Source organism: Pollicipes pollicipes, unplaced genomic scaffold, assembly GCF_011947565.3.
Source record: "Pollicipes pollicipes isolate AB1234 unplaced genomic scaffold, Ppol_2.1 Scaffold_4002;HRSCAF=4701_pilon_pilon_pilon, whole genome shotgun sequence".
Lineage (NCBI taxonomy): Eukaryota > Metazoa > Arthropoda > Thecostraca > Pollicipedomorpha > Pollicipedidae > Pollicipes > Pollicipes pollicipes.
Window position 1 is genome coordinate 8,166,656 of NW_023596420.1, and position 22,776 is coordinate 8,189,431.

The 22,776-nt window shown below is 58.2% G+C and overlaps 1 protein-coding gene across 1 annotated transcript; it reads left to right on the forward strand.

Moving 5' to 3' along the window:
• The first annotated feature begins 16,675 nt into the window (after window positions 1-16,675).
• On the forward strand, window positions 16,676-21,949 carry LOC119093487 (vang-like protein 2). Its single transcript, XM_037216447.1, has 4 exons — window positions 16,676-16,969; window positions 21,000-21,165; window positions 21,527-21,768; window positions 21,806-21,949. Exons 1-4 carry the CDS (start codon window positions 16,676-16,678, stop codon window positions 21,947-21,949), a joined length of 846 nt encoding a protein of 281 aa, XP_037072342.1.
• The last annotated feature ends 827 nt before the right edge of the window (window positions 21,950-22,776 follow it).

Consider the following 22,776-nt stretch of genomic DNA (forward strand, 5'->3'; position numbering starts at 1 on the left):
AGTCATGATTGTAATGGGCAATTCGAACCCAAGGACCGAATCATGGCGGAGCCCAGTACAGCTCCCGACTGCAAGTGGCTGCCTCGCCTTCCCAGCTGCGATCCCCAATCAATACCAGTCGGCGACACTCAGCCAATGGTGTCGGTTGGGGACTTGGGCGGTGCGGTGGTCTTCAGCATGGCGAGCGTGATCCGTGGTCGGGTAGAGGTGGCTGCCGGCCTCACCAGCGGCCCGTGGTCCTGTCGACGGTGACGCACCAGGGGACGATGCCGGTGCCAGCTGCGATCGACGGTCGATATCAATCGCATCTACTTGAGCCAATCGTGTGTGGGCAGCGCGGCGGCTGCTGGGTGTGACGAGCGGGGTCCGGCGGCCGGGGTTGGCGGCGGCGACCGGCGCATGAGAAAACTTCCCAAACTTCGATGACGGGCGGCGTGGTCACTGGCGCTCTGATCGGCACCCGCATCGTCGAACATTCGGCCAATTTGAACATAGGTTGCTCATTTCCTGAGAGCGGGTTTCGTATCCAACCACTGTACATTCTATTGTCCTTGGGGTGGGGGGGGGGGGGGGACAGTCTGCGTGACAGGTCATTCGTGCATGGTCGTTACGTGAGGTAACAGTCTGAAGTCTGCGACGTGGGCCAATATTTGATCGCATGACGGGTACGTGGAGGTTAATAAGATGGGCATTCACTTTTCCGGATGTAACCGTAAAAGCGACCTTTATTACACGGGTGCATAACGGCAAGGACTACAAATCGAAACACCGTATGCACCATATTTACTTTGTCCTAGTGGCCTTAACATGTGTCAAAATTTTCGGTGTTATTAGAACATCGAGCCCAACACGACGTTATGCACGTGGAATGTCTGAAAGCTCAAAACGGACGATGAAAAATCAACAGGAAAGCGAAAATGCAACTCACGTTATATATTTTTGACAGCTCATGCAATATCATATCATCCTGGTTGTACCAGCGAGTGATATATATGTAGAGCTGGTGGACCATGAGTGGGTATAATCATCACTAATGATCGAGACAGTTTTTTCAACGAGGATTTTACGCGGCTCTTGGCAGAACAGCCAGCCACCCAACGAGGCCAGTGTCTATGCATTGACAGAGAGCGTAGACGAATACAGTTCATCAAATCTACTAAAATGAGCTTACGAACTAGCATTCCGAGCGAGTAGCCGCGGAGCAGGTGCCGTCTAAGTTGGTCGTGAGACGCCGCGGCCCCTCCACACCCGATGGCGACCGACAGTGAGTACCGCGTCGGCCTGGGCCTGCCGTCCATCACACTATCGGAGCGCCGGCGTCAGCTGCTGGCCTTCCTGACGGTGCTGCTCAGCCTGGCCGGCAGCCAGCTGGGCCTGCTGCTGGTCTGCTCATCGTTGGTCGGCGGCGGCCCAGCCGTCGACCACGCGCCGCTGCTGGCGCGCGCGCCGGGCGGCGTCACCTTGCCGGCGCCGGACACCGCGCTGGCCACGCAGCCGGCGGCCGGCGGCGCCGCCGTCGCCAGCAGCGCGCTCGGCCTGCTGGCTGGTGTGTTGTCGCGCTCACACAACCGGCGCTACCGGCGCCGTGCGATCGCCTTCGGCTACGTGTACGTGGTGGCGGAGCTGGCGACGCTGGCGCTGCTGGCGGCGCTTATCGCGCGCGCGCAGCAGCAGCAGTCGCGCGCGGCCGGCCGCCGCCTGGAACGTCAGTACCGCGCGGCGTTCGCCAGCGCCATGTGGGACTACCTGTACGATCCGGCGCTGAAGGAGTACATCGACACGGTGCAGCAGGAGTTCCGCTGCTGCGGCGCCACCGGGTTCTCCGACTGGTACCTCACAGACTGGCTTCGGCCAAGCACCTACAAGCAGAAGTACTACATGAACCTGCTCGGGCGACAGCAGCTGGGGCTCAGTGCCGAAAACGAGTCCTACTACAAGCTGATTCACTACGGCTCGCCGATGGCGCAACGCGCGCTGGTGGCCCAGCTCGACAACCCCGAGGCCACCTCGCGGAAACGCTGCGAGCTGTTCTTCAACGAGGTGCCCTTCAGCTGCTGCGACCCGGAGTCGCCAACCTTCTGCCGGCAGATGTTTGCCAACCGCGTCACGTTCGCCTACAACCCAGCCGAGAACTTCACGCTCATGGACGCCGGCTGCGCGCAGGCTGTCACCGCCGCCATGCTGGCTGAGGGCCGCGCGACGGTGGCGCCGCTCTGGTGGACACTTGGCGTGAAGCTGGCGGCGCTGCTGCTGTACCGACTGCTGCAGACATCGCAGGCCAGCGCGCTGGCCGCCGGCCGCCACCTGTCGGCGGCGCGAGGCTGGCTCCTGCTGCTGCGGCCCACACGCGGCGGCCCACCGCCGGAGCCGCTGCTCGACTCCTCGGCGGGCTCAGGTGAGGCTGAGAGGCCACTGAAGGCCGTGCCGGCAATGACGACGGCACCTAGTGTGGTCGGCTGCGGGTCAATGTATTTGTTTTTGGTGCTGGATATTCGATTACATAAAAAATGACACAATACAGTATGCGATACAAGGTAAGATCACATAAAAACATGGTAAACTATCATATAAATTTAAGATTAGAATTTGGTATAATGCTATCCTACCGTGTTGCATTATTAAAAATCCCAATAATCCAAAATTGTATCATAGTGTTCTTACTGATAAAGTTCCCCTGGTCTGACATGTCCATAACCCAGAAACATTTCCGAGGGTGACATGCCACCTGGCCTGTTTCCAGAGGCGTCCAGCACCACCGGGGACGGTGACATGACGACAGAGGAGAGCAACACACTCACCGAGGACAGCAGCGCGCCCTCTCCTGACGACGACTCGGAGCCGGACGCTACCTCTGACGACATACCCCCTCCGCCGCCGATGGACGACTCTGAGTGATCAGACCGTACTGCTTCTCGTCCAGCGGCGACGCGTGGAGTCACCTTTCGTTCCTGCGCGAGGGACGCCCTCTTGGAGAGAGTCTGAAAACGGAGACCTGAGCGGCGGGGGACTCACCACTGTGCCGGATTTGCACCAATGCCATTGAAGAGCTGTCCGGAGCCTCTGATGAACAGAGCATGAGTCCAGAGCCTAAATCCTGAGCATCTAAGACCAACAGCCAAATTGCGTCTCATGTGCAGCCCTTGCCAGCTGGAACCGCTGCAGACTCCTCGCTGCGTTGATCTAGCCGTTTATGTGGAGAACATGTTGGTTGCCCGTGCGTTGTCAGCTCTCACGCTGCTGATCAGGTGATCACTTCACAGCTGTGGCAAAGAGACGGCTCGTGGCAACCTCCCCTCGCCCTCCCCCTTCCCCTAGGAGTGACTGGCCTGTTTTAAACTGTCATGCGTTTGTCGCGCTGGACTCGAGTCTCATATAGCCAGAATAGTCTGGAGTTCGACTCGAGCTTCGGGCTACTCGTATGACCGTGGCATCGTTCGTGTGACTTCGACGAATGGATGGAGTGATGTGGTGAGCAGGTTGACGGGATGTTGTTGCACCACCGCGGCGTCCTACAGCGCTACGCTGGCAGAATGTGTGGCACTTTACTCAGGCGTTTTCATGCAGTTGTGTTACATGTATGTAAAATATATGTCTATGGTGGGACGGAGCGCATTTCCAGCCACATGTTCATGTTTTCCTCTGCGAAATTCAGCACAAGTGTGCCTCATCCGAATGGTGAACACTCCATAAGTTGTTCGGTCGATATTAAGTCTATCGATTAGCGGCGAGCACGATGACTTTGAGATGGACGTTTACAGTAATTGCCACGTGATGAAAATTTCACTGATCCCCGCCAGCTGTCGCCAGCTGCTCCCGCAGCCGTCCGCCCAGTCACCGACTTGCCCCCGCAGCCGTCCGCCTAGTCACCGACTTGCCCCTGCAGCCACCGTCCGCCCAGTCGCTGACCTGCCCCCGCAGCCATCGGCCCAGCTCAGCAGGCAGCAGGCGCCAGCCACATCTCTGATGCACAATGGACGGGCGTCACACCGCGCATTAGTGTCCGCATGCACATAGCGCAACAGAAAATTGAGTTTACCACCGCGAGCCCACCTGGATATTGGTTGCCATTCCTCCGCACAGCTTGTGCCATTGGGGCTTTACGACGCACTCAGTTGCTGGGGCTATATGGCGCCGCCTGCCTCTCACCCTGGCAGGAAGGGCGAGCACCGCGGGGAATCGAACCCCGTACCTCTGGTTTCCCAGACGCAATCCGCACAGCGGCGGACGGAGAGAACACCCTGGACGCCGCTGCTCCCAGCTTCCCACATTGACCGCCAGGGGCGCTGCCCGTCCTGCGGCGTCCAACGCGGGCGGCCGGCAGGCCGGACACTCGGCTCGAGGAGGTGCGGTGGTGTGGTCCGCTGTCCAGCGTCGGGCTCCGCCGCGGCCGACGCGTCGGCCGACGCCCGCTGACCCGTGGAGCGCGAGTCGAGCGCCGTTTCAGCGACGCTGTCACGGCTCCTCAGTACGCGACCGGCGAGGGCTTTTGCCGCGTGCCAGGGCGCGGGCAGAAAAGTTCCCGGCTCGCAAAGGATCTTCGACGCATCTGAGATGCTTTCCAGGTCTTGGAACGATGCTGAGGTTTTGAAGATGATGGCCCAAGGCTGCCGCTGCCTGGTGAGTCGTACGTTAAGGCAGTGCACATTTTCAGTCCAAAGTTTGTTTCAATATTGATCTGCCCTGACCGGTCGTCAGCTGGCTTCCCAAAAGGGTGAGTCAGTAAATTCTAATTTGGGATAACCAGTTTTTGTCTATGATGTTATCTTGCGTTCATATTATGGATAATGTCATCGAGCGTTCATAATGTGCTCCACGATGGAATTTTGAGTTTTTTATCTATGTATATCACCATGCATCACCTGTGTTTTGGCTGGCACAAGAGATCAAACACTCTTAAAGAATGGATGCAAAGCCCTGTATCAAAATATGTTGAAAACTGTGCTACAAGAATGATCAAATGCGAGAATGCAGTTTTCAAGTGTGATTTTGCCCAAGTAACTTTTTAAATTCCGAAAGCTCATTGCGGCACTCAGCATGATACCATAGTGAGAAACTGCGATCATGAATTTTACATTTCAAGACACGCCCTGCAGTACGCAATCCGCTTATTGCCCCAAAGGCTCGTAAGTCCCAAGCAAGAGCGCATTTCACCTTCTAATGCGATCTTATTGATAATAATCACAGAAACTGCAGGGACCTGTGGGGGCTTATGCTTTCCCTTTTCGTTAAGTCTCAGTCCGGAGAGCTGGACATTTAAGACATGCCGCCTGCGATCTGCAACAACGCACGCCATCAAACAAATGTAGACGTCTCTCTAATGTATCGCCCATCTTCGCGCCAACAGATGCTAAGCTATGCGAGGGAGGGCACAGGTGGGGTCGCGTAGCAAAACCAGACCCCGAGCGTCACTCCCACCCCTGCCGTCTTGAGTCAACGCGTCTACACCATGAGGGCTAAGGCGCTTCCTGTAGAGCCTGCACGGTCCATCATCATAGCTGTGCTGTCACCGGTGCGGTCCGTCGTCATGGCTGTGCTGTCACCGGTGCGGTCCGTCATCATAGCTGTGCTGTCACCGGTGCGGTCCGTAATCATAGCTGTGCTGTCACCGGTACGGTCCGTGATCATAGCTGTGCTGTCACCGGTGTGGTCCGTCACCATAGGTGTGCTGTCACCGGCGCGGTCCGTAATCATAGCTGTGCCGTCACCATAGCTGTGCTGTCACCGGTGCGGTCCGTCACCATAGCTGTGCTGTCACCGGTGCGGTCCGTCATCGTAGCTGTGCTGTCACCGGTGCGGTCCGTCACCATAGCTGTGCTGTCACCGGTGCGGTCCGTCATCGTAGCTGTGCTGTCACCGGTGCGGCCCGTGTCACCGGTTGCGGTCCGTCATCGTAGCTGTGCTGTCACCGACGCAGGCCGCGCCGCTGCGGTGGCGGTTGAGCTGGCCGGCCGGGCCCGCGCGGCGCCCGCCGCCGCTCACGCTCTCGCGCCGCCGCCCGAGGCCCGCCGCAGCCGCAGCCGCAGCCGGCCAGGCCGCTGCCGCCACAAACGCGTGGGACGAACTTCTGGACGGCCCGCAGTGTGCCGGGCTGGATTTAGCACGCGCCAGCCGTCCGAGTGAAGGACATGAGGGCTTGGGTAAACCCACGTGTGCCCATAGGGAAGTCGTAACGGGTTGGGTTCGGTGCATGTTTCGGGAAATTACGGGCATGGGTATGGATATGGTTAAGACGTTTGCTGATTGACTGGTAGATGCTTCAAAAATGCTATCAAATATACCTGCTAACACTTCTTGCAGTCCCAATAAGCTCTACATCATACTAGTTTTGCATGTATTAAGGCCAAACAGTTAGTCTGGGTGCAAGCATTCCCAAAACATGACCATGTCTACAACTAAAATGCATGTAAAATCCAGAGGTGCGTCACGGATGGGTGCAGCCGATTGAGAATGCGCAGCCGGTGGGTATGTGTATGGGTGCGCAGTGAGTGGGTATGGGCACAGCCCTATGGGCAACGGATAAATTGAACGAAGGAGACCTCACCCGTGAATGCCTCTGCATCTAAAGCGTGCCTCGAAGGCGGGCTGTGACCGGGCGCTGTCCTGGCGGTCACTGTCGCCCCGCTCAGAGCCCAGCAGGTTGTGACCAGGCGCTGTCCTGGAGGTCACTGTCGCCCCGCTCAGAGCCCGGCAGGCTGTGACCGGGCGCTGTCCTGGTGGTCACTGTCGCCCCGCTCAGAGCCCGGCAGGCTGTGACCGGGCGCTGTCCTGGCGGTCACTGTTGCCCCGCTCAGAGCCCAGCAGGCTGTGACTGAAAGCTAGCCTGACGGTCACTGTTGCCCCGCTCAGAGCCCAGCAGGCTGTGACCAGGCGCTGGCCTGGAGGTCACTGTCGCCCCGCTCAGAGCCCGGCAGGCTGTGACCAGGCGCTGGCCTGGAGGTCACTGTCGCCCCGCTCAGAGCCCGGCAGGCAGTGACTGAGAGCTAGCCTGGCGGTCACTGTCGCCCCGCTCAGAGCCCAGCAGGCTGTGACCAGGCGCTGGCCTGGAGGTTACTGTCAACCCGCTCAGAGCCCGGCAGGCTGTGACTAAGAGCTAGCCTGGCAGTCACTGCGTGCTAGCTAGCTAGCCTGGCGGTCATTTTGAATGAAACACCATCTGCGCTCGTAAGTCCCCTCATACACGTTGTATAAAACGAAATGCAAATTTACACGACGGGGTTACGAGTTTTGCCATGTAGTGGGATCTTTTTGTGACGGTCCTACTATCTAAAATTCACGTGACTGGCGTCCACGATACAAGTGGCTATGGTCCCGTCGAGTCTGTGTTAAACTCTTTGGGCCATCTCCATCCATGCCATTTCCAGTCATGCCTGGTGGCAAAGGGTCTCTTATATGACAAACTAATTACAACTCTTCCAACGATTCAAATGGGATCAAGTTGCGATAATTGAATTGTCAAGGCATAATGAAGCATTCTGTTCCAAATAGGCATTTATCTATGCATATCGCTTGGTACAGATATTGGAGTTATGGCAGCTACTGTACTTAATTACTCCTGACGGCTCAGCGATTCGAATAAAAGTCGTCCTGTTTAAGAGAGTGAACCTCTCCCGTTGAAAGCGTGCATGCAGACGTACTTTAAAGGGATCTCTGCCAAATAGACCCAAACTTCAGCATCAAGCATCCTACTGACGCCATTTGCAGCCAAGGCCAAACGGCCCCAAATATGGGCTCTGCTCCACGGTCGATAAAGCGGCCAGTTGCGTGGCCGGAGACCATCGTCTGCGCCAGCCTGAGAATCGCGCCCGGGGCCATCGCGGCATCCGGTTCGGACGGCGGGCCTGTGGCTTCCGTGCTCTGTACAAGCCCGGCTAGCGGTCAGGACAAACCACGCGGCGCCGTTCCTTTCATGTCTCTTGGTGAATGATGGGATATTAGTATAGGCATCCTGCGAGCACCTGATCGCTGCGTCAGCCGACGCAGACCGAGCTCAAGCGAGCTAACTAGCATCGCGTCAGTCGACGCAGATCAAGCTCAAGCGAACTAGCTTGTATCGCGTTAGTCGACACAAACCAGGCTCAGGCAAACGAACCAGCATCGCACTCGCTGAGCAGACGGATCTGGTGGGACGGACTCCAGTCACAGAGCCGCCGTCGGTGAGACGAGGGCTAGCACACGCCCGGTGAGCACCTCAGGTCACTGCGGAGCCGCCTCTCTCCGTGACCAGCCTGCCCTCCCAGCCCTTTCAGCCTGCCTCTGGCTGTTGAGGGTGGTGGTTAGGGACGGTGCGTCGAGCCATCGAGCTGCGCATGTCCTGGCCGCCTGGCGATCCGGCAGTGGCGTGACTCCATGTGGACTCTTGTAAAGAGTGGCCAGCACCGCTGACGCCCAGCAAATGACGGGTAATTAGTGTCGGCCTGACGCTCTGGGTACGTTTTACACCCGACCGCGGGCAGTGCAGGCCTGCGTCTAGCGGGTAAAGTACAGCTCTGCCGGCAACCTGGAGCAGTTGCCTGCGGGCTGAAGCACTGGCTGCATTTTCCACCGACCCTAAAAGCGAGGCACAATTGGCAGTGTGAGGTGCAATGTGAGGTACAGAGTGTGATGCGGAGTGAGTTGCAGTGTGAGACGCAATGTGAGGTGTAGTGTAAGGTGTAGTGCGAGGTACAGAGTGTGATGCGGAGTGAGCTGCAGTGTGAGATGCAGTGTGAGGTGCATTGTAAGGTGCATTGTAAGGTGCATTGTAAGGTACAGTGTGAGTCGCAGTGTGAGGTGCAGTGTGAGTTGCAATGGCAGGTGCAGTGTGAGGCGCAGTGTGAGGTGCAGCGGCACTCTCAGCTGCGGTCCGGTTCTTCTATCACTCGATGTAAACTCCGGATGGAAAATAGTGAACGGTGAAGCTGAGCATTGTTGGACAGCTAAAAAACGTGTTGGTAACGTGATGCTCGTGAGAACGAGACACGTGCGTTTGAAAATATACCAAACTTTGGAGAAACGATATGTACTGAGGGAGTGACGTGTACAAATATGCCTGCATGCCGAACATGACGGCACACTTCTTTCGTCATTGTGAGCATAAGGTTATCGACACGTTTTTTGATTTCATGGAAATGCTGCGTCTGCTATTTGCCGATGCAGTGAGATGATACGCAGAAACGTTATTTATCCTCATGATTGGCTTCAGTGCCATCCAATGCAAAGTGGACCAACTGCGTGCTTTGGTTTTAAGACAACCACAAATACCCTGCACATTGTCTGAGTGACGTCTGGAGCGAGCACCATCGATTGCGTGCTTCGGCTCCGAGAACGTGGCTTGATAGCACGCAAGGGCAGGGAGGTGTGGTTTCGGCTAGTATACAAACCACAAACCTGAAGCGCTGGTGCGGTTAGTCACGCACACATTGAGGCGCAACCGAAATGAATTATATACACAAGAGAATCTCCGATTCTGTTATCTAGAGTACCTGTCATTTTCCACGTGACCCGCGCTCCCACAGTTGAATCTGTAATCGTTTCCTCTGAAAACTGCTTGTCCTTCCCCCATTAACCAAAATGCCGTTCTTCGGCGTTTCGTGGATTCTATGCTTACGCCTATGCATTTAGCTGGTCCCGGACCCCGCTCGATTGTCCATCGGCATTCTAATGACCGGGCAATTAATCCTCGGACTCATTACTGACGAGATAAGTACAACGTGCCAGCCGCCGACGCCTGGCGGCATCCGGCGCCCAGTTATATCTAGTCACGGCAGTGTCAGGAGCCCAGGACCGGCACGCGGCGCCCTGACAGGAGTCCAGGACCAGCGAGAGGCGCCCTGACAGGAGCCCAGGACCGGCGCGGGGTGTCCTGATAGGAGCACAGGACCAGCACGAGGCGTCCTTAACCCACTCCGACGTGCGTCGGATGTTGGTTCGCCGATGCGCGTCCTTTGACCAGGGGCAGCGCGGGACGCAGGGGCGAGGGGTGGAGCACATCGAGTGAGGGGAGCTGCTACCCGTATCTGGGACATTTGCCCCCCATTTACCTCTCCTCAGAGGAAACGGCCTAACCCCCACCGGGGAGATGCACCTAGCGACTTCAGAACAAGTGAGAGGTCGAGAGCGGGCCAGGCCGGCAAAGAGGAGACGAAGCAGATTTCGAGCTGGGGCAAGAAGGACTGAACAGACAACAGTCCCAAGGCGTGAACGGGAGGGAGCAGCCTAAAGGGACCGGTCTTCACTCCACTCTCCAAATGGTATTATCCCTTGCCGGTTCCAGCGATCCGTACCGGCGCCGCTCCACTGATGCCCCTCCCCTTCCAAATACGCCCGACCGACTTGTTTGGACCCGGAAGTCTAACCTGGATGCGGTGCGCCATGGACGGCGTCCGCGGCATCGCACCCTTCCGCAGCAGCCGGACGGGCTGGCACGGATGTGGTTTGGATGGGAAACATCCCCGGAAAAGCGCCTGCAAGCCATGTGAAGCAGGTCTGCATTTCGTGGGATGCGTCTGAATTTCTCAGCATCCCCACCGACATCCCCGTTTTTACTGCTGCATGTTGGGCGAAGCCATAACTTCTCTGCAAACATCGGCAAGTATCTGCTGACAGCGGGTGGGTTTTGTAATGTCATGCTGCCAGCCACCATCCGTGATGGGGCGTTGTTGAGATCGCGCTGGACGGTAATAGCAGCATTATTGGCTTAGCAACGCTCGTCCCCAAGTGACCGTCCGTAAATGGGGCTATACGGTGTTATAAGCTGTGCTGTGCAGTTGGACGCGGGGCCCTCCACAGCTCTCGCTCTCCCCTGGTCTCATGGTCATCAGCGTCCCATTTGTTCTGGCCTTCCCAGCCGCCTCCCAGGACAGGTACATCTGCCGATCTCCCGCGCCCTGTGAGCCAACAGACGCGCCTCAGTCGTGAGTAAGCCATCGGGCTGCCGGCGGCGCGGTGACGTCGTGAGTTCGGGCGAGGCGGCCCGGAGTCATTGTTGTCATACTTGGGCACGTGTCTGGCTCCGGCGCGCCTGGCGCAGACGGCGGCGGGTTTTCCGGCCAGAGAACTTAGATAGCCTCGGCGCGGCGACGACGACCAACGGCGAACAGGCGCGGCAACATGAGACCAGAAGACGAATAAACACAACGAGAGGCAGTGGACAACCGTGGCGTGAAGTGAACCTAGAATGGGCGGAAAAGGCTTGGAGCGGGCGCCGCGGTGACAGGCGTGGCGGCCCCTGAAGGGAGCCGCGGTGGCAGCGTGGTGGCCCCTGAAGGGAGCCGCGGTGGCAGCGTGGTGGCCCCTGAAGGGAGCCGCGGTGGCAGCGTGGTGGCCCCTGAAGGGAGCCGCGGTGGCAGCGTGGTGCCTCTGAAGGGAGCCGCGGTGGCAGCGTGGTGGCCCCTGAAGGGAGCCGCGGTGGCAGCGTGGTGGCCCTTGAAGGGAGCCACGGTGACAGCGTGGTGGCCCCTGAAGACTAATCGCGGTGTGAAAGGGCTGTATGCCCGAGCTGCTCATGTGCGCCTGTGAGTGTAATCATTGCAAAATTTTCGCGGATGTATGTAGGGAAGCTTTGACTTTCGACGGTTGGAAGCGATACCACGTGCGCCATGCATGCATGCAGAACATTTGAAGCCCGAACTGGTTAACGTGACTTGTTAGTGGTTCCCGGGTTTATCGACATTACGCGCTACTTTACCGTCGTAGGTATGTGCTTCTTGATCTCAAGCGATCAGGCACGCTTCACATTTTTGGCACTACAATAGTCCCCTATCATGTCTGATCGTTCGCGGTATCATGTTTGGGACAATTTCGACCCATTGGTTTCAAACAGCACCTCCCGGTTTCCTGAAGGCCGACTGGATTAAGCACAGACCTCACAAAGCAGAAGTGGATTAATATGCTGCCGAGCAGCGCCCACCCAGCATCTCCATCAAAGGCATGCACACTCCGGGCGCCTCCCAATTCCACTTGCCCTTCTATGGTCATGTGGTTAAAGCCTCTGCTGTGAAGTGCCCGCGGTGCCGGCCCGCTGGTCAGTGGTTAAAGCCCCTCCTGTGGAGTGCGCGCGGTGCCGGCCCGCTGGTCGGTGGTTTAAAGCCTCTGCTGTGGAGTGCCCGCGGTGCCGGCCCGCTGGTCGTGTGGTTAAAGCCTCTGCTGTGGAGTGCCCACGGTGCCGGCCCGCTGGTCGTGTGGTTAAAGCCTCTGCTGTGGAGTGCCCGCGGTGCCGGCCCGCTGGTCGGCGGATCGACTCTGATGTCGAAATGAAGCGGCTCAGCGGAGACCGGGGCCGCGCCGCCTCCGTAAGCTGCTTTATTCGGCCAGGCTGGCCACTGGCGACTTCTAAGGCGGCTAATCTGTGCGGCTCTGGGAGTGGCCATGCTCGCTGGCCTGAGGGACCCCATGGAATGGTACGTCTGGGGGCTGGTCTTCGTGAACCACGGCCTTCCGTAGTTCTCGCGTGCATTGGCTGAATATTTTCTTCCTGTTTTTTCTCGTTTTTTTTTGTACGCATTGGTCTTGGTCCATATCAAAGGAGCGTCCAAGGAAGTGAGGGAGGAGGAGGGAGGGGAGACCGTTTGCGTTATCTAAATTCTTCCTGTGCAGCATCGTTTGGGTTATTACTATACTCATGAAGAAAGGTGAGAGGGGGTGGGAAGCATGACCTCTTGGCTCCCCGTTCGACGCGCGTCGGTGCCTGACGTTGGACCACTCGGCGTCGCCCCTCCCGCAGAAGATGGTGCGCTGGACGGTGCAGTCCAGAAACGACGCGAGCGGTACGTCCCGTGACGCTTCTATCAAAGCGTCCCGCTGGAGTGATAACGCACGCATCTCTGTATGCAAGCCTGGTGGTACAGCCCAGGAGGTCCACATTAGTAACATGTTTTTACCCTGTTAGCCCAGTCCAGGAGCGCAGAAAGATCTTTGCGAATCGGTGAAGGAACCTCAGCATCATTCAATACGGGCGGGGTTGCAGGCCGAGTGAGTCCTTCAAACCGGCCGAGGAATGTCATCCAGCATTACGAATGAGGTCGAAAGCCGAGCAAGCATTGCTTCAACAGCCAGAACTCTTTTAACTCGAGCAGAGAAGCCATTAAGCTAAATTCTCCATATCTTAAGTACATGAGCGTTTGTGATAGGCTGAGGTCCGCCTACCACATTGCACTGTGGATAAAATGTGGCCTTCCCCATTCATTTACCATGCCTGACGTAAAATTTGCTCATTGCGAAAATGCTGCTCCGCAGTGGTCAAAACCGTGCACAGACCACGACACGGCGTAACAGCAGCATAAGACTGGCAGCGTTCAACGCAGGAGGGGAAGAACATTGGTGCTGACAAAAGTACTGGTCAATGGGCAGACGCGCAGACGTCTTGTAGTTTGTCATTTGTGGGGGTTTTAAGGATGTCATAGCTCGGCAACTAGAGCTCATAAAGACGTGAAACTGCCTGCACATGTTAGGCGAATGTGCAGGACGCAAACTGCTGGGCGATCCCAACACGCTCTGATCCAGGGGCTTCCCGGTGATCGAATCGAACGGGCTGCAATCCATGTTCAGATGTTCCAAAACCGGTCTCGAATGCACCCTGCTTTGTCTAAAGTCGAGAGGGATGGAACCATGCAACCAATACAGACGCTTAGACAAGGACTCTGAGACTATTATCTGCACACAATATATGCGTTTTTTTGCGCAATAGTTTTGTCACGGTCACTGAAAACGACGAATACCAACTTTCTCTGTCTAGTTAGCTGGAACTGCCGGCCCATTCTCGGTGTGATTTGCGAATGAGCGCAAGAGCGTTGCGCGTCGGATAAGCAGCCCCATGATGACCCAGCGCAGGCCAGAGCGGTGCTCATCGTGACCACTGTGGCGCAGGCGTGCCAGACGCAAACCATCGCCGACAAGGCGGCGCTCCACCCACCGGCGGTACACGGGCCGACGAGCATGCCGACCCACTGCGGACGGCCCCGGGTAGCGCACGCCGCCAGCGCTCCGCACTGGTCACGCGTACGCACTGTAGCGACGAGGCCAGCGTCACGAGGCTGGCCCGTCACGGATGAGCAGGTTATGGCGGGCCCTGCAAGTGCCGCTGTGGTCGGCCGCCGCCGTGGGCACGTTGCGGGGACGCGTGTAGCGGTGACGCGCGCAATCTAGATCGAGGGTGATGCCGTGCCTCTCGCTCGGGCCGCTTGCTCACAAAACGAACCGGGTCCGAATCTCACAGTGTCCCGCCCCCTAGACGCCAGTGCTTCGTGCAATGGTGTCCGCGTGGCCGTTTGTAAAGAAACGGCCTGCTTATGCTAGGCGCGGGCCGTTGGCAGTGGGTCCGCACACGGGGCCACCACATCGCCGATGAGCCAAACACTGCGGGACCAATGAAATCAGAGCTGACCTCGTGACCTCACCTGACCGCTCAGGAGCTCTCAAGGGAGCTCATTGGTGGAGCTCCCCCGGCCTCTCGCTGGGTCAACGTGTGGTCATCTGCTGGACAGCGAACCCCCTTGGGTGCCGAATTCCGATGAAAGGTGAACGTGTCAAATCCACCAACAGAACACATTTGGACAATTTCCTAAATCCTTTTGGTTTGTTTCAACCGGGTTTTGATATGATCCATGTACTGACAACAGACCTTCTTCTGAGACAACTGACTCGGTTTGTAATCAACTCGGTCGCCTAATGTCGCATGCCGGTCCAACCGCTGGTCCAACAGCGACCGCCAAATGTGAATTCCTGTGCGTTTTTAGTGTTGCTGGCGGACGCATGTATTATGTTATGCGTCTCTGCCTTTCGTGATGTCGGGCAGTTTATGAAAAATGCTTGCAAGTATTGTGTGCTGTTGTGTTTAAATTGTGAGATCATTTGCACTGGAAGGTATGTGTAGGCGATGTCTTGCACAAATAACATTGAAAACCCGGATTGGCCTCTGATAGACGAGTGTTGTGTCTAGTTGATATTCTATGTCCGCCGCTCGTGAACGTGTCCGGCGCACGTGACACGCCCGGTCCGACTGACCCCCCCTTCGTCTGCGGCAGGCGGCGGCGAGCGCCGTCTGAATGCTGGGCATTCTGCACGCTGAGAGCGGCGCCCGGAGCCGGATGGAGCCCACGCGCGGCTCCGCCCGCTACGGCGCCTCCTCGGAGCCGGAGCCGAGCCGGGCCGACGCCAAACCGTCCCACCGCGCCTCCCACCGGCGCACTCGCCATACGCACCGGTGGGTCGCGCCCGCCGTGGGGGTCCTCGTTAGAGGTGCAGGATTTTGGGACCACAGGCCCGGCAGCCGACGCTGAAGCCTTGTACACTGACAGGCGGTTGTGCAGTGATGCATGCAGTTCCAAAGCCGGCACCTTGCCAGTGGCTGATCATGTCTATCGTGTACACTGAAACCTAGTAACAGCACCGATATGAGGCAGAGTTTGCCGGGTCTAAGCCGGTGCCCACTCATCCTGACTGGTGCCCGCGCGCGGCCGATATCGACTTTTGGATTTCGGAATCTCCTCCCCGCACGCCCACGTTTGCAGGTGGCTTTTTTGTGGAGAGCGCGGGTTGTGCAATCTATTCTCTTGCAACCAGCGTGGGGTTCCTGACTACAACATTGTTCTGTCAAACTCGTCAAGATCAGATACAATGAAGGATCTCCAGCTTCTTAACGCATACCGCGCAGGGAAGCGTTTCTGGTAGAGCGCCGGTGCGCCTCCTCTGAGTTAACACTCGCCTTATCATAACATGCCATAGGCGGACGGACTGTTCACAGCACCCTTGCTATAGCCGAAGCTGTGCATCACACCTTATGACGTATTGTGAGAATTCACGTGACCTCCGTATACCCGGGAATGACGGGGTGAATGACTTCGCGCATTTTCCCAGCTTTTATGGGCCACGATTACACGATGGCATGCTCGGCACTCCTTTGTATTGCTTCTTGGGTACAGCGGTCATTCTAGCTATAGCTTCGCGCCGCCCTGGTCGCATGGCACAATGGTGATGAGATCTGTAACAACAGGGTAGTTAAGGAATTGCCAAATTCACATGCTGCGTCGTATTCACACGTTGGTGTCGCACCTACGTGACCCAGCCCTCCGTTCGCACAGGACCCGACTGGACGAGCCCTTCGAAGCAGCCGCCTCTTCAGTCTCCACCGCAATGGCCGCGTCGACCGGGCTGCCACCGTCGCCGCCGCCGCGGGACGTGCTGGAGGTGCAGATCATGCCACAGGACAGCTGGGGCGACGGCAGGCCGGCCGGCACCGCCAGCGGCACCGCCTCGGACGTGTCCACCTCGCTGCCGGACCTGGGCGTTGCCGCGGCGGCCGACGCGCCCTCCCCCGGTCTGCGGCGGCGACGCCGGCTGGCTGCGGCCGCCGCCGCCGGCGTGGCGCTCTTCGCCGTGCTCTCGCCCGTGGTGCTGGTGATCCTGCCGCGGACGCAGCTGCTGGAGCTGACGCCGGAGCAGCTGCAGTGCGGCGCCGAGTGCGACGGCACGCTCGTCTCCCTCGCCTTCCGGCTGGCCATCCTGCTGGCCGGCTCGTGGGCGCTTTTCCTGCGGCGGCCGCGCGCCAGCCTGCCGCGCGTCTTCACCTTCCGCGTCGCCACGCTCGTGCTGGCGTTCCTCTTCACCGCCGGCTTCTGGGTCTTCTTCATCGTGCGCGTGCTGAGTGAGCGAACGGAGATCCGCTACTACACTGTACTTCTGCTGGCCGGTGGGCTGGTGGATGCGCTGCTCTGGGTACACTACCTGGCGGTGCTGCTGCTGGAACTGCGGCACGCGCAGCCTCGCTACGCCGTGCGCGTGGTGCGCAGCCCCGACGGCCAGTCGCGGCTGTACGCGCTCGGGCCGGCTGAGCATCCAGCAGGCGGCTGCGCACGTGCTGGAGCGGTACCAGGCCGACTTCCCAGAGTGCACCCCGCAGCTGGAGCGGCTGCCGGGCGGGTCGTCCCGCAAGGGCAGCGTCACGCATTACAAGTACTATGACGTGGACGGTTCGGCGGCCGGCTCAGCCGTGCAGGTGAGGCTGCTGTAGGACCGAGCTGCTCCATCCTGTCACGCTGGCCTCGGAGACCATACGTTACCGAGGGCAGCGGTGGGGCTACAGACAGAATGGATCAGAAGGAGAGGTGTCCTGTGTCACTTTGCCGTACGGTGCCACACGCATCAATCACGGTCCGATGCTTCAGAACCACGATTCCTCCTATGCTCGTTCGCTGGCCTGCTGTGACTGTGGCCGCCCCGTACTGAGCGCGCCCCGCCGCCCCCAGCCGGCGCGTGCTGGCTTCCCTCCTGCGCAGGGCAGCTGGCCGCCGGAGGGAGACGCGCGCCGGGGTCGCTGCAACGCTCGGGCGGCCGTTCATCACGACCCCGGGCCCTGCGGATGGCTCATTTGGGGTCATTATGGAATTCTATGGATTGCTTTAGCGGCGATTACCCCTAATCGCTGACTTGACAACAGTGTTTAAGCATCTTCCACCCATGCATTTTCGTAATGCGATTTTTACGACACAAACCCGGGTCATTTGACGTTTATTGTTCACTTAGAGTGTGTCTCAGACATCCCACTTCCAACCAGTTCATCGCATACAACGTCCCCAGCGCTGCGCACATGCAAATGGCTTCCTGCGTCAGGCTCCAGATGATAGCTTTGCTTTACTTTATTTGATTGGGGTTTCGGAAAACTGAGTTGGTGTCGTTAAACAGTTTGTGAGCTCTCCGATTTTGGAAATTCGCTGCTTTAATATTTGAGATTTGGTGTCCTTTTTCAATCGCACTTATGTGCGCATCATTAATTTAAATACACGAGACATTACCTAGGCACCCACATGTCTACAGGGCACGGTCATGGCACTTCTACGCTGTCCCTCTGCGCGGGCGGTCGTGCGATGTTCTGTACAAGGCCGCTGCATGCAACTGTGCAATGTGTCTCCTCCAATTTGCTGCGAGCGGACGTACGATGTCTATTGTCTAGGTTGCAGCATACAATTGCGTGACGCGTCGGCTCTAGTTTGTTGTTGCCATTGGTGCTTTACGACACACTCAGATGCTGAGACTATATGGCTATGGGCTCTCACCTGGCCAGAAACGCGGACACTGCGGGGAATCAAACCGAGCACGTTTGGTTTCCTGGACGCGCGGCGGTTCTAGTTTCCTGCATTCTGCTGAGTAACGTGATGGCCATGATTTGCTTAATCCAACCGCATGATGCGTCAGCTCTCGTCCACCGCTTGCATACTACGCGATTGGTCGACTCCCATTGAAGGCATATAACTGTATGACGTGTCTTCAACTACCGGGTGTATACGAAGCGATTGGTCGACTCCGGTCCACGGCATATAACTGTATGATGTGTCTTCAACCACTGGGTGCATACTACGCGATTGGTCGACTCCGATTCACGGCATATAACTGTATGACGTGTCTTCAACCACCGGGCGCATACGACGCGACTGGTCGACTCCGATTCACGACATATAACTGTATGATGTGTCTTCAACCACCGAGCGCATACGACGCGACTGGTCGACTCCGATTCACGACATATATCTGTATGTCTTCAACCACCGGGTGCATACAATGCGACTGGTCAACTCTGGTTCGCAGTATACGACTATATAGTTTGTCGGCTAATGCCTGCTGTATATGGTTACGGTCGTGCGGCGGCCCTTGTTTAACACAAACAGGTGCAGCTATGTGATATGTCGGCTCTTCTAAATAGCTAAGCCTGACCTATTAATCCGTGCATCTGCGTGTGTATGTGTCCTCATTTCCTATCCCCGTGTACAGCACAAATCGCTTCGCGGATGACAGGTAGATGTACAGACAACACGAGTGCAGCCTTGATAATGCTCCATAGCATAAATCCTCATCAGTTCGATAACGCTCTCCGTCAAAGGTAGTGTGATAATGGGTCATGTTCTGTTGTCAAGCAAGGAAGCGGTCTTCGAATGAGGGGCGGGAATAATGCATACCGAAGGCAACGGATCAAAACGTGGGTCGAAATAGTTCGCCAGTGGTGGATCCGTCGGGCGATTACTACTGCAAGCATGAATTATGGCATATATGAAATCTCCCGGACATGTGGAAAACACAAGCGATTCTTGTTTGGGAGACGCTCGTGACCACTACACCCGGCTCTGTGATGCATTGGTTCTCGTTTGTCAGTTCCCGCTCGCTGTACAACCCCGGTCCCCCCCCCCCCCCGCCCCGCCATGTGACTTGACTCTCTGTGTAACGATCATGGTGTGATGGCTCTAGCATGCTGTGTACGGATGTGCAATGTGTCGGGTCTAATTCAATGCGCATAGTTGAATGGTGTGTTAGCGCGAATTCGTTAGGTGCCTTAGCCGATTTGTCCTCGCCAAGTTGCTGGTCACGAGTGTGCACTGTCTGCTGTTTAGTTTAGTTTAGTTTAGGCTGCTGAATGCCGCTGTGCCTGTGTCAAGTCCAGTTTCTCACACTCGACAGTGCGATGCTGTTTGACGGCACGTTCGCTGCGTCAGGCCTGGTTGGCTTGAGGGGTGTCCAATGTGTCCACCGTAGTTCTCTGCGCCAGAGCTGCGAGGCATGGCGGCCACTCGCTGCGCATATGGCGGGGTGACGTGCCCGTCCGATTGCTATGGTCGCCAGCCATCTCACAGATGCTCCATAACTACCACCGAGTGTCCACTTAGCGGCCTGCTTGCTCCGTCCGCAACGACCACTTCCCTGCTTAGCGTGCGCCTGGTGGGTACCCGTGCGAGCGCGGTTCCGCTCGGTGACCGCAGCTGCTCGCCGCGAGCCGACGGCCTGCGCCGCCGGGACGGCTGTGGAGGAGCCACCGCGACAGCCCGCGCCGCCGGGACGGCTGTGGAGGAGCCGCCGCGACAGCCCGCGTCGCCGGGACGGCTGTGGAGGAGCCGCCGCGACGGCCCGCGGTCACGTGGCCTGGAGTGCGGTCCGCGGTGGGGAGCACGTGACCAGCGGTCACCGCCCCTCGTGGCGGCGGACACCCAACGTGCCGCCGGCCGCGGCGCGCTACATTATCCGAACATGTGAACGCTGTGCGTGGACGCCATTGTGGTGGACACGTGTCTGGGAAGCACAGCATGTGGATAATTACATATTGTATGTTAAGAATGGTGTAATATAAACTACGTGCAATGTGATGCCAGTGATCACGAAGAGTGTGCATATACGACATAAATTAACATGTTATGTATGATCTACGTGATACCATTGAGCATGATATACCCGACATATGTGATGTAACTGATCATGATATACGTAATGTATGTGATATAGCTTGTTGAGTACGAATATGTCTATGTTCCTACTGCACACGCAGCCCGCAGTGAGTGCTTGAGGGGCCTCAGACACCTGGCCTGGTCGCCTGTTCCTCTCCACACATCGGGCCGATACACACCTGAATGCCTGCGATGCCAGCCTTCGGCTGTGCTCTGCTGGCGATACCCGCGGGGCCATTGCCGCGTTTCCGCCAGAGCCCAGCGTGTTGGCAGGAGCGAGGCATGCGAGCCTGCGACCCGTCCCTGTGACGCAATTCCAGCGTTTCTCGCCGTGCCCGGCAGCGACGAGGCATACATTATGACCCCGAATGGGACGGCCTGCGTGCCGAGCTGGACTTGTCCTCCGCGTAGGAATGAGTCAGTTCTGGTATGCAGAACGGAAGATCGCGCTGCGTCACCGCCGGCCGCCGGCAGAGCGCCCTCAGTGATCATCGGCCGGAAAAACCGGTCGTTCTTCTCAACAGGCTCAACCCTTTTGTTCGGTGTTTGCTGGCTCTTGGCGTGCCGCATTCCCGGCGTTTATTTACTGGACGGATAGAAAAATTGTGTATAGAGCGCTACTTGCATTTTGGTGGATACTGGCATCATTGTCAATACTTGTTGAAGGGAGACTGGTTGCTACTTCATGCTTCAGTCAGCGACTATCCCTATAGCGTTTCTGCACGGGTAAACATCATCCGACTGTGTAGTTGCTTCTGCCAGTGCCCGGCCGACGGCCCTTCGCTCCGGTCCACACCTGACCCGACCTGTGCGCCATTCCAGACCCCGCCTCAGGACACTCCCAGCAGCCGGCGCCGGGAGGGTTCTCATAACGAGCGCTACCGCGAACAGCACGAGCAGGAGCGCCGCGTGCGGCGGCGACGCGCTCGTCTGATGACGGCCGCCGAGGAGGCCTTCACGCACATCACACGGCTCAAGGACGGACAAGGTGGGACAGGACGTGCCTTGCCCATGTCGAGGAGGTTTACCCGCATGGTCTGTCCGTTTGTCCACGGTCTGTCCTCTCCAGCTGTGACTCAGATGTCACGCTTACTCGGCGGGTTTGGCGCGACGTCCGGTCGGGAGCGCGAGGCCATGCACGCCCGCCCACTGGTCTTGCGTCAGCCGGTTGACATGACCTGGGCCACCGTCGTGCCCATGCAGACCATGTCGACTACATAGATCAGTTCGCCGCGTGCCGCAATGCACTACAAAGGTCACGTGTCAGTCACGAAAGAATGGGAGACTGATGGACGATGACTGCCGTTCCTTGCTAGTGCCAACGTGTCCCTCCCTGCGTCCGCCGCCAGGCCCGGCCGCGCCGATGGAGCCGTACGAGGCGGCGCAGGCCATCTTCCCCACCATCGCGCGCTCCCTGCAGCGGTATCTGCGCGCCACGCGCCAGCAGCCGCGCCCCAGCGTCGAGGCCGTCCTGGCGCACCTGGCGCAGTGTCTGGCGCACGACATGTCGCCGCGCGCCTTCCTCGAGCGCTACCTGGCGGCGGCGCCAGCGCTGCCCAGCGGCGGCGCGGGCGAGCAGAACTGGACGCTCGTGAGCGTCGCGTCGGCGTACCGCGCGGGCCGCCGAGGGCGTGGTGTTCCAGCTGCGACGGCACGACGTGTCGCTCCTGTGCTCCGTGCTCCAGCTGCCGCACTTCAGCCTCGCCGAGGAGATCATCGACCCCAAGAGCAACAAGTTCGTGCTACGGCTCAATAGCGAGACGTCGGTGTAGCGCGGGGAAGACGGTCCGTGTAGCGCGGGGAGGAGGGTCGTGCAGGGGGGGGGGGGGGGGATAGGCTGTGCACACCGGCGAATGGTCAGCGTGTCGCGTGTCGCCCGTCGGTTTGCAGCTACGCTGTTGTTTGACAAGCCGCGTCCAGACGACGTGCAGAACGTCCCGTGCCTGTACGGCGAAGCACGAGACGCCTGTCGTCAGTGTTACAACCGCGCTCGTTGCAAGAGCTGCATTCAGATCCGTGTTGCGCGCTAGAGTGTCCTTCCAGGGTCTGTCCGGGTGATCGTGAGTCGCTTGTTCCGGCGCTCAGACGGACGACAAGCGACAAGCAATGAGGAGGGCAAAGCGACGGTCAAATTCGCTCTAGCAGGCAGGTCAGGTCATGTGAATGTAGACCGAGAGGTGACTGCTGCCGTCTGTTGACCCGCTCGCTCTCCGCACCCGCTGATGATTCCCTGCCCGCCTGGTCCGCCTAGGCGGTCCGTCCCGCCCCGACAGCGCTTAGCTAGTTAGCTCACTCTGTACCATGGCCGCACACGTGGCCTCCACCCTAGCCGTGCGTGAAGCGGTCGCTGCCGAGCCGCGCAGTTCCCGGCCAGCCCTGCAGTCTCTTCCGGCGAGCCGATGGCCAGCGCCGCCGCCGCGTGCGGCCGCTGCTGTCACACTGGTGTTGTTGTGTTGGAGTTACGACTGCATCGAGTTGCACAGAGCGCTCCCCAGTGAATTAAACGACGACCGTGGTCAGAGCCTGGGGCTATGCATGGCTTTCAACGGGGATTATATCTTGCGAATGTATTCAATAAACAATCCCTTACCAGCCTTCC